Source organism: Corylus avellana, chromosome ca8 (genome assembly GCF_901000735.1).
Source record: "Corylus avellana chromosome ca8, CavTom2PMs-1.0".
NCBI classification, from domain to species: domain Eukaryota; kingdom Viridiplantae; phylum Streptophyta; class Magnoliopsida; order Fagales; family Betulaceae; genus Corylus; species Corylus avellana.
Genome location: NC_081548.1, coordinates 12,860,822 through 12,873,419, shown reverse-complemented (window position 1 = coordinate 12,873,419; position 12,598 = coordinate 12,860,822). Strand labels below are relative to the sequence as shown.

The window sequence follows — 12,598 nt, the reverse complement described above, 5'->3', positions numbered from 1 at the left end:
GAGGTGGTGGAGGCAGAAGTGGTGCAGGCATAGGTGCTATATATGTATCTACTAGTGCTACAGCTGCAGGTATTGGTGATGCAGCTATTTCCAGTGATGCTGCAGAAAAGTCCGTTACTCTTGTGAAATTGAAAGGAAAACGTATTGTGACAACAATACAGAAGGGTATTGAAATTATGGAAGCTAAGAGAAAAAGGTTGAATCCAGAGTGGAAGCCATAAAGTCATGGAGAATTAGCCTTATGTTTTTTTTTTGTTTTTTTGGTATGTAGCATTTTGTGTTAACTTGTTAGTGTCTTATGGAAGTTGGTAATGTGTATGAATAACTTCTTACTTGGTTGGAAGTAGGTAGGAAATATTGACATATTTTGTATAGAATTTGTGAACGTGTTATAGGCTTAGTTACCTGTTGTAGCTTTTTGTTGTTTATGATGTGATGCTGCTTAGATTGTCTTTCATAAAATCATTACAGAAGGGTACAGATTGTCATATACCTTGATTTTTTTTTTTTTTTAATTTCCTTTTTCCTGTTTGATAATTTTCAAGCTAGGGTTGGAATTATCAGGCACTTGGTAGTGCTCGTGATGCTTAGTGTTTGGTAAATCGTCATTGTAGCACCCATTTCAATTATTATACACTTAATTCATGTTAACATAAAACACAAACACACATTTTCAACTAATAACTTCATTAAAAACTACATTACATTTCATGTAAGCTTCCAGAATTACACGGCTCTTCAACATTCCACATTGTGCTTTCACAATTACATAAGTACAAAATACCACATTGTGCTTTCACAATTACATAAGTACAAAATACCACATTGTGCTTCCTAAACCCTAAACAAAATAACACATTGTACTCCCAAAATGACATAAAAACATAAAAAAATCAGAATGTGATCTCAAAATTACATACAGCTCAGTTTAACTTTATACAGCCAACCTTGCATTCATACGGACTACTTGGAGTGTATCGAAACAACAAAACGAAAATAGCACTTAAACAAATTATACACATACACAAAAGAATTGTTTGGTAATTCTTCTTAACTGCATGGAGTTTGATCTCCCCAATCTCTACTTCCTTACGATACCGGGCAATTTCTTTATCCATTTCTATCTTCACACGCAGATTTTCTTTCTCCATTTCTACCTTCACTTTATTGACTTCAACTTCAACCATGTCTTCACACTATTTTTCTTCTCACAACAATTTTTGGTGCCTTCGCCAGAACCAAGCTCCAACCCTTTACATTTTGCACACAACTCAGGATCAATCCATTCAAAGAAACCACAATCTCGATTAATTTGTAAAATTGTAAACAAATATTAATCACCAATCTAAACACATAATATATTAGTTTCTAACGACAAAAACCATTAAAGCCATTCCCTTTTAATTAGGGTTTTGACTCAAAATTAAAATAGTGAATACATAATAGTTAGAACATTAATTACGGTTTTATTGATATGACATAATGGTCAGAATTCATGTACAACAAAGTTTACCATTAAAATAGCTAAATGGTGAATTTTTTTCACAATCATATATTTTTTTTTCCAACTACACTCTCGAATATGATAAAAACTAAGGTTTGGCCTTTAAAATCTTCAGAACCAAAAAAACTCTTAGTGGGAATGGCACCCCCTCAAGGACATTGGCGTTAATGAGGCATCACGCTTAAAGGTATCCATTTTAATAGCATCAAAAGTTACCAATTTTTATATTGTATTATTTTATATTTTACGTAATAAGTTTCAATTGAATACATAAGAGGTTGGCCATACTTACCCTATCAGTCTATTTAGAGTTTGGTAGAGATTTCAACAGTTTGGTAGAGATTTGATTAACCATTTTACATAAAATTTTAAAATGCATAAACCTTCTGGATGCTCTTATATATTGACAATAAAAGCCATGCGCGAGAAGTAGAACATGTTGAAACCACTCATGTGCGTAGATTCAAAGCACTCTTCCCTACAAATTTCCTAAACAATATTATAGCACATCCTAAACAAAGAACCCACAACGAAAATTGGAACCTTTTTATGCATTATCAGTACTCTCATCCTAAATACATAACCAACAACGGAAATTAAAACTTTAAACCCTAAATTAAAACAAGAAATTATCAATACTCATCCTAAACAAAAAACCTACAACAAAAATTAGAACCCTAAACAATAAACTATTAGTACTCATCCTAAACACATAAGCAACAATGGAAAAAACCCTAGAAATTACGTGTTAGAAGAACTTGCCCAAATTTTCGCAGCACTCATCATAAACATAGAACTTGCCTGATAATTTTTGCAACCCTCCTCCTGAAATTGTGCTCTGTTTGAGCTGTTTTTTCAACCATCGGCCACTCACAGTAGCAAAGCTGCTGCGGTGAAGATGAAGCTCCGCTTCGAGTGGAACCAAGCGATGCACCAGAACTTAAGGTATACTCCATTGTCGAGTGGTTGTTGCGTAGGTAGTCGAGTGGTCTTCGCGGAAGTGGGTTCCCCTATGTCGCATCGCTTTCTCTCGTGAACCAGCTCCTTCAACTCGTGCTTCTACCATTTTACTTGATTAAGTGTTGTTTAAAGTAACTGAAGGCTACATTGGTTGGGTTGGGCGTGGGTCAAATGGGTTGGGCATGGGGTTAGGTTGGCTTGGGCGTGTGTGAGGGTTATGAACCTGACGGGGGTATTTTCAGTACTGAAATGCCTTAAGTGATCACGTTCGTCACACGTGATCACTATTCCGTCAATCATAGCAACTTTGACTGACGAAATGGCTAAATTGAAACTTTGAGGTTCGAATTGAAAAACGCTGCCAACTTTGGGGGGGTAAAGTGTAATTTTCCCCAAAAATTAATAAGAAAAATTCATACTATGCATGATATAGGGCTTGTCTCACTCGAATAGTCAAAAAATACCATCATTAAGAAATAAGTATAATCCATCTTCGGTTGACACGGACCGTCTACCTAACCTCTAGATGTGGTATAATTCGTCTTTCTTAAGTATGGATTATCAAATATGTTAATAAGTTACACACAATCAATGGATAAGCATAACTCATTTTAGGTTAATACGAATAGTCTATCTAAATTACACTAAACTATGGTGTAGACAAATTCGAATTCCCTAGGCATGGCCTATCAAATCCTATTGATCATATGTCAATTAAAATCGTTGTATAACAATCATTCATATAATCACAGAAAATATGAAGGATTGAGTTCAGTCAATATAAAAAAGCTTTCTAAGACAAGAGAAGAATTTTATAATGATTGAATATAAACATTAAAATCAATTCTCACAGTTATACAACCATCATGCATATAGAAAATCCCTAAATTAAATTACAATTAGACCATTGTTACTTGGAAATGGCTACATCAATACCCTATTACAAGTTTAATTGCTCATGGTGATGCTAGAATGGCCTCCTGTCATGTTCATCTTCTCTTCAATTTTTCAAGCCTCCAAGAAGATATTTTATGTATAAAACTAAGCACGCCTTTCTTCAAGGCTTAGAAACCTGTTTATAGGGTGTAAAACAAACCCTAGAATTCCTAAGAATGTCAAAAAGATCGTACTTCAGAGACTAGTCAAATTAGGAAGCAATCAGAGTAGAAATCGAAATAGGATTTGCCCAAATTTGCGTTCTTATATTGCGGGACAATTTTGGCATAGCAGACATCCGAATCTGGAAAATAATACTTTACAATGATTTGTAGTATTTTGAGTTAGCTTTCCAATTCCGGTAGTTTCACCTCAATCCAATACTTGAACTGAAAATTATAGTCAAAATACTGAGACATGTGCAGAATCCAAAATTTAAACCAATCCAATTTAACTCCAATTTGAGAAATTCCGATTTAATCATTTCCTTGATTTGATTAAATTTTAACCATATCATATAGGTCCTCTCTTATGATTGGTTAAGTTTAACCACATCTTATAGGTCTTGTCAAATTATGCTTCAAGCCCAAAATCAATGAAATTTCTTGCATATTTATTTAAAGCCTGAAAACAACAAAACAACACAAAATCAAACAAATAACAATGCTAGGGAATTAACATATGCGAGTTAAGAGGCTTGAATGTGCAACATTTGGCGCTTATCAGTAATATTTACTTATTATGTCAAAGACTTATGCAGTAATTTGCGATTTATCAGGTTGGTCGCAATTAGAGTAAGAAAGTTCGCTAGGATGAAGAAACTAAGTGAATGTTTCACAATATCAGGTTTGACTAGTAATTTAGAATATGGTTGGAAACTCTAAGTCAATAATTGATGATATTCCTTGTATACTTTATGATTATAGAAATCTTAGATCATGTATTTCTGTTTTCCGCTTGTATTTACTTTGAAATGTTAATGGGTGATTTCTTCAGTCAATTACTAGTTAACTGAATTGTAGGAATTATCAATAACCCTACCAAGGTTGATCGAACAATCCGTTCAATTTTGGGAGTGTTACAAGGGATGTGAAATTTGGCAGAGATCTAAGTATACAAAATATTATTTTAGAGGGTGATGCTTTAGAAATTGTGCATGCGCTTTCGGAGGAAAAATTCAAAAGTTGGTATAGTAATCATTTTTATTTTGTTTTTTGGCATGTCCACACAAGGGAAGGGTGAATGAGGATTCGAACTAGTGACATCTGTTTTATGAGACGTGATTCACAATCGATTGAGCTACCCCTTGGAGACTTGGTATAATAATCTGATTGATGATTCAAAGACGTTACTAAATAGCCTTCCGTCATAGTATGTGCATCATGTTAAAGGAAAGCAAATATAGCAACTCATTGTCTGGTGAAGGCGGCACTCCAACAATTATTGAAGCAAATTTGGATGGAAAGACAACCTGGTTTTATTGATGATATTGTAATCTCAAAAAGTGTTTCAGTTTGATAATTTTAAGGAAAGCATTAAATTTTCACTAAAAAAAAAAATCAATCTCAAGTTTATATAATCATTTTTTATAGTATATTTATACATTCAAGCTTCGAAATCATAAAGATTTAAGTTATATCTATTATATTAAGTAGACTATTTTCTTTAATATTTTTTAAATATTTAAGTTTTTGTGATTATAAAATTCAAAGCAATATAATAAAGAGAAAGTCAAAACATCTATCTGCCATCCAACTATTTAAAAAAATTAACCATTAAATATGTATGATTCACTTGGATGAAGGTGTGAGTCTTATAAATTTAATGGTTAATTTAAAAAAATAAATTAAATTAAATGGGAGAAGGATAGGAAAATGGCAAATAGTAATTATTTATAATAAAATATAATAAAAATAAATTTATTCAAGTTTATACAACTTATGGGAACTTAGCTTAGGTTTTGCGAGTTTAACCTATATATTCAACCACAATTTATTTAGAGAAATGCTAGATAGTATAATTATATCAAATGTTCATCCAATAAGATTAGCTGGATATTTTTAATAAACCTTTTGATTAATCATTAGTAAATAAAAAATTTTAATAATTAATTTAGAATGTCATGTCAATATTGTTGAACAATTGTAAAATAAAAAATATAACATTACTCATTCATTTAATAAAGAATTCAGACTCGAATGAGTTCAAATTATTTATAAATACTTCCTGTTTATTATTTGTAGGCTTATTTGTTGAAATACATTAAATGGTAAAATAGTAGAATAGTTAAAGTTACATAAATGGTCCAGTTGCAGGCAACCACTCCGAAAGCAAAAGCAGATCGTCCGTCCCACGTGACTTGCTAGCAAAGCAGGGGAACTCACGTGCATTGCCCACAGCTCACGTGACAGTCCGACACGTGCTCTCACGTTATCTTAAGCTTATAAAAAGATCACATATCTATCAGTCTATCACTCCGTCGAAGCATCCCAGAAAAGGCAAGGCGCAATAGATTCTCGCCACGTGGCATTGACCACCGTCAGTTATGGCTTTTGACACGAGCAAACCACTCACATGGCTCGCTGACACCACCCCTAGCTCCATCACGTGCAAAATGGACCCCACACATAAATAATAAAAATAAAGTATTAAAAATAACTAAAAATGGGAAAATAAAAAGAAAAAAATCACTGAAAATGAAGACCTCCACGGCAAGCAACGTCCCGGGTACCCTCTCTTTTTCAGGCTTTCCTTTTAATTCAAGCAAAAAAGTGAAAATTGAAGGAGAGATATCTCGTAGCAATGAACAGGTACACTAACACCTTATCCGAAGAAGGCTCGTCTAGGGATTGCTGTCACCAAAACCGGACCCCACTTTACTCACTCTGTCCTTATGGATGTCTGCCACGTGGTCGCATAGCCGACAGTAACTTACGTACAGTGTCTCACACACATGCAAGTTTTATCTCTTGACAGGCTTTTTTAACCTCAGTTGACTTTACAAATTTACCCCAACTTCTCCAAAATTGGCCACACATTATAAATTAAGTAAATATTTAAGAGTGTAAATTTTAGAGTTTTTACTATAAAAACTCGGTAGGGTCGTAGAAGAGGGGAGACAATTTGGGGGGATCCTGACCGGCAATCTCATCAAGTGAGCTGTACTCATCGTGCTTGCAACTGGGGTTTTGAATATAATAAAGAAATAAACAAGGGGTTAAAAATATTATAACAAATTTAATATTGGGTGAATATCAGAGGAAAAAAGAAAAGAATATAGACTTGGTGCCACCCGAGGAAAATTAAAGCAAAGGAATCGGTCTGTTAACTTGGACGCTTATGCACAAACCTCAGCGCCAATCCTGCTGGATCGATTCCTAAAGCAATGAATTTCAACACTTTTTATTACTTAAATTCTTAATCTAAGTAATGTGTTTAATCATTCCTTAAATCACAGTAAAAATCGATCTTTAAATCAAGATTCGTAAAAAATAAAATTTATAATTGATTTTTACTATCACATCATCTTAATTAAAATTAATAATTTTTTACATGACTCAGACAAAAATTTAATACGAAATTAAAGAATTAAAATTAAGAAGTCTAACATGTTACATAAATTATATTTAAGAACTCATTATTAAGGCATTTTAAAAAGAGGACATTTACTTCTCTATATAAATTATGTTTTTTATTTTTTTACTTTCAGTTTTTGCTTGCAAGGCCATCGTTAATGCTGCACATAATGACTGTTAATTTTTTAAATGGCTTGCAAACACGAGTTCAATATAAAATTAGACAATTATAATTAAAAATTTTAATCTATTTAAATATATGAGTCAGATTAAAATTTATCTATATAGTCTTATTTATATGTCTTAATAAGACATATGAACACAAATTACTATCGTTAAACCTAATCATATGACAATGACAGTAGTACATTATTAATTACTAGTTGCCATAATGAATGTCCGTGTATAGACAAGCTGTAGTAGTTGATGGTGGTGCATAGAGGGGGTAAAGGATTGCGTGTGACATTCGCGTGATTATTGTTGTGCACCTGGGTGATCATCGCCATCACCAGCCGCTTGCACGTGCGATAGATGTTTACGGTTCAGACAACGGGAAGGGACCCAGCAGTGAAGAGATGGCTCTGATTGTTGATGACGTGGAATAATGGGGACGTTTGTTGTCTGTCCTTAACAAACAAAAACACCAGCATGGCTTATTGCCTTGTACAAATAACAACTGATTTGAACATTTCAACCGTTTTGATCGGTTCACAAGGAGGTTAAACTGAACACTTGGGGTTTTTTACCCAATTTTGGATTTTGATCGTTTTACAATTTGTCTTATTCATGACGCACGGTTTTTAAATTCGTATTTACCCTCCTGTCCTTCAAACACAATGCCCCTGTCCACCCGTTAATACCCAAAAGTCATTATGCTGATTGCGTTTTTTAACTAATTACATAACGCCACATCAGATTGCAAGTTGCTTCTTGGGTTCCATTAATGAGGTTAGTAATGGAAGAGAAGCTCATTTAAGACTAACACAAGGGTGATAAAGTAATTCCCTCTGGTTTCTTTTAGCACAATTAAAGCCTCTTTATATTTATTTTTTTATTCACTTATTTATCACTTTTTTTCGCTTTTTTTTTTTTTTTTTTAATTTCAAATAACTTTCGTTTTCCTCGTCAAAATCCTCCATTTTAGCTGTCCTCCTGTCCCCTTCAAACGCAAATAAACCCTCTCTCTCCACAAAACCACAACTTCTCACACTCTCTCTCTCTCTCTCTCTCTCTCTCTCTCTCTCTCTCTCTTCTATCTTCATACACTTTAACCCACTGAATCCATCTCCTTTGTTTTGGCCTTAAGAGAGAACGAAGACCTATGGAAGCACCTGAGCTTTGCCCACAATACGCGCCGGAAAAGCGTCACTCAACGGATAATAACTTCATCGTGGAGGACCTCCTCGACTTTTCCAACGACGACGACGACGCAGTCAATGCCGACGGTGCTTTCGACACGGCCACTGGAAACTCCATTGATTCTTCCACGCTCACCGTCGTCGACAGCTGCAATTCGTCCTCGTTTTCTGGGGGCGACCCCAATTTTGTGGGCGATATGGGGTGCCGGAATTTCGGCGACGGACATTTTTCCAGCGACCTCTGCGTCCCGGTAATATTCACTACCTTAATTATGAAAACAATACATGTCATTACGTGAGAGGGACAGACAGAATTGTAATGCTATCATAAAAATCATATCTTCCTTAATTAATTTCCTGCTTCCATGAATTATATGCTGACTATATATATATATATATATATATATATATATCAATCTACGCATTCCCGTTAAATTTAGCTTTTTTTTTTTGGCTTTTACCCAATTTCCGATGCAGCTACACAGAGTGGTTAGAGTTGTGGGGTTGAAAATTTGCAGAAAGTAGGTCGTAAAATGGCTTCACTCTCTTTATCAAAGATAACCAACCCTTTACGCCATTCGGTTTTCGAACAATAAGAAAATAATAATAATAATAATAATAATAAATAACGGCATTTATTTTGACAGTACGACGATTTAGCAGAGCTGGAATGGCTATCGAATTTCGTGGAGGAGTCGTTCTCCAGCGAGGACCTGCAGAAGCTGCAGCTGATATCCGGCATGAAAGCCCGGACCGACGAAGCCTCCGAAACGAGCCGGGAGCCCAACCGAAACACCCCGATATTCCACCCCGAAATGTCGGTCCCAGCAAAGGCACGAAGCAAGCGCTCCCGTGCCGCCCCATGCAACTGGAATTCCCGCCTCCTCGTGCTCTCTCAAAACACGTCCGACGCCGACGTCGTCATCTCGGGACATCCCAACTCGGGAAAGAAGACCGTGAAAGACTTCCCGAAGAAGAAGGAGTACTGCTGCCCGGACGGCCTCGCCGGAGAAGGGCGGAAATGCCTGCATTGCGCCACGGACAAGACGCCCCAGTGGCGGACTGGGCCCCTGGGCCCGAAAACGCTTTGCAATGCGTGCGGGGTCCGGTACAAGTCGGGGCGGTTAGTGCCGGAGTATCGGCCTGCGGCGAGCCCAACTTTTATGCTGACAAAGCACTCCAACTCACATCGGAAGGTGATGGAGCTTCGGCGCCAGAAGGAAATGGTGCGGACCCAGCATCAGCAGCCGTTCATTCACCATCAGGATATGGTGTTCAACGTATCCAACGGTGACGATTATTTGATTCACCAACACGTGGGCCCCGACTTCAGGCAGCTGATCTAGCGCGGTAGCTAGAGTTAGGAGAGTTTGAATTTTTTTTTTTTTTGTAATTTTCCTAGTTTTTCTAGGGGGTAATTTTTCCTAACTTTATTTTCCATTTCATAGACTCTTTTTATGTTCTTAATTTTTCTTTGAGCTGCTTAGCCTAACTTGGCTACTTCTGAAAACCAAAAATTTTCCATAATTCAGGTTCTTTTTTTTTTTTTTTAATTTTTCTTTTCATGCCTTTCTTTTTGTTTTTTTTGTTTTTTGTTTTTTTTCATGATTGCATGAGACTTGACTTTTAAAGGGCTTATATGTCAAAATATTTGAAAACGAGATGGAGTTTAATTTAGGTTTTAAGTTGAAGTAAACAATAAAAATAAAAATAAAAGAAGGGTGTTTCATGCAGGAATTAGCAACCTTAGATGAAAGTGATACCTAACTCTATCTTGATAGGCCCTCTAGCATGCAGCAAAGTGAGACAAAGAAAAAAAGAGAAATATTATTTCATATTTTGTAGTATATTTTATGTTCATTTCAATTCATCTTTTTCTAAATTAATTATTAGATTTATAATACCCACCTGTGAACTCTACAAGTTTATTAGTTGATTTGAACAAAAGATGAACGGGAGATCAGAGATGTACCACATAATATGAAATAGCATTTCCAAAAAAACAAAACGATAATTAGACAAATTTGTTTGTGAGTAATGAGAAGAAGCCATGTATGTACACATAAGCAATTAATTAAGCAATTAAGACATAAGTAAACTTGTAATATATGAATTGTTTATTGCATAATTAAGCACCGATTTTATTTAGGGATTTGAATTTGGACCAACAATTTATGGAGGTGGTCCGTGGGAGAAGTAAACACTCACATGATTTGTTTATATTAATCAAGGTTGAGCCTCCAGTCACGAGTGTGTGTCAACGTACTCAGAATATATGTGAAATTTGGACAATATCTTTTGCCATGTGCCAAACAAATCCCTGGGAATAATGGGAAAAATATGTTTATTTATTTATTTTTAAATAATGAAAAAAAATAAGTTGAAGGGACACGAAAACGTCGTTTAGACTTTCTTTCATATGATACCAAATAATGTGATATTTTCTTGAATTAAACCAAAATTTGATTAAAATCTTTTTACCTTTTTTCACCAGTCGAGTTTATTTATTTATTTATTTTTAATTGACTCATTATCGAATATATATATATATATGCACGTAGACATCAAAATTGAAGTATTGAGATGCGTGAGGGGATTATTATATGATTAGATGCACATGAAATTCAGAGAAAACAGGGTAAAATAGGCATTTCGGAGAATGTTTATCATCTTTTTTGAATTTCCAACGCGCAGGCAAGATTTCTACATCGTTTATTGCGACCGCAAATCCGGTAGTAGTAGGCGGTTAGGAGTTGCTTCCACAGAATTATCCCTATATATTTTCTGCGGATAATTTAGACATTATTAAGAGTAATTTTAATTAAGTCGCAAGTCGCGGTGTAAATTGAATATTTTGCATCATCAATAGGAAGTAGACACATGATGCATCATAAAATAATATAACTATTTAGACTAAATAATTTAAAGGCTCATTAAAACCCCTATTTTACAGCTTCCAATCCCTAACTGACACATAAGTAAAAACTCAAAAAATGCACAAAAATAAAATGCACCACGCCACATTAAATTTTCACTCAAAAGAGAGAGAGAGGTTTAGAGAACCTCGTGGTTGGGTGGCCAGACCCAGCCATGGCTGGGTCACGCATAGCTGGGTCTGACCGTGACTCAGCCGTGACTCATCTTCTCCAGCGTTTCTCCGGCGTCGTGAGCCACCGGTTCAAGCCTTTAGGGTAATAAAATTTCTAAAGAGTTAACCTTTTACTTCTAGGTTTTTGTTTTGAATCCAAAATCGAGTTTTGAGACATTAAAAACGGGTTTTGAGATGGGTCACAATGGGTTTGGAGCGGGTCACAATGGGTTTGAAGCGGGTCACGGCAAATTTGAGGCGGTTCACGGCCGGTCAGACCTGTGAGTCTTAGGCATCGTGGTGTGAGTCTTGCCTGAGCAGGGTCTTACCTGGGTTCGTGGGTCTTTCTCATTTTGGTTTGGTGTGGATGATCTCACTTTCATTTTTTGCATTTTTGTTAAATGGATGATGTGTCAAATGGTGATTGGGTGCTGTAAAAATGATGGTTTGTAGAAGTTCCTAACCATAGGGGCTCTCAATAATTTTTATTCTTTTGACAAAATACTTTATAAACAAAATACACTTTGCCAAATTCAAAGGCAAAACCACCGGAGCCATCTTAGTTTATTTGGAGACTCCGATGTTGGGGGCTCGGAGGTGGGTAAGGGGTTCGATGGTAAGTGGTTGGCTTTGAGTTAAAATAAATGGAAAAGTCTATGAGAATGATTTGAACTAAAAATACAGTGTTTTCATCTCTATCGTATTTGGTGTTTTTACCTGATGTCTCAAATTACTATTCAATATTGTAAAATAGAGAAAAATGTAAGAAATGCTAATAGTCAATAAGTTTTTTATATTTGACTCATATTCTCTTAGAACATTCCTTGCAGCATCACCAAAATCATTTTTTTGATTATTTTGGTGAGTCAATTTAACTAAAATAGCTTAAATATCCACTTTTCAGCCAAAAAAAAAAAAAAAAAAAAAAAATAATGAGGTGAACAGTACTCACAAAATTGAAAAATTTACTATTCACTCACCTATTGATTAAAAAACTCATTTCTCTCTTTTCCTTTAATAATTAAAAAAAGAATAAACAAATATTTGAAAAAGAACATTTAAATTGAATAGTGAAAATTGATTGTTAAAATAGTGAAGCTGCTGGAGTGTTCTAAAAAAGTGAGTTGTTAAAATAACCAAAAGTGTATTTTGGTAAGTAAAATTTGGTGAGGCTACT

At 35.1% G+C, this 12,598-nt stretch overlaps 1 protein-coding gene across 1 annotated transcript; it reads left to right on the top strand.

Moving 5' to 3' along the window:
• The first annotated feature begins 8,198 nt into the window (after window positions 1–8,198).
• On the top strand, window positions 8,199–9,767 carry LOC132190337 (GATA transcription factor 12). Its single transcript, XM_059605295.1, has 2 exons — window positions 8,199–8,584; window positions 8,981–9,767. Exons 1-2 carry the CDS (start codon window positions 8,297–8,299, stop codon window positions 9,677–9,679), a joined length of 987 nt encoding a protein of 328 aa, XP_059461278.1. The 5' UTR covers window positions 8,199–8,296; the 3' UTR covers window positions 9,680–9,767.
• Window positions 9,768–12,598: the final 2,831 nt, after the last annotated feature.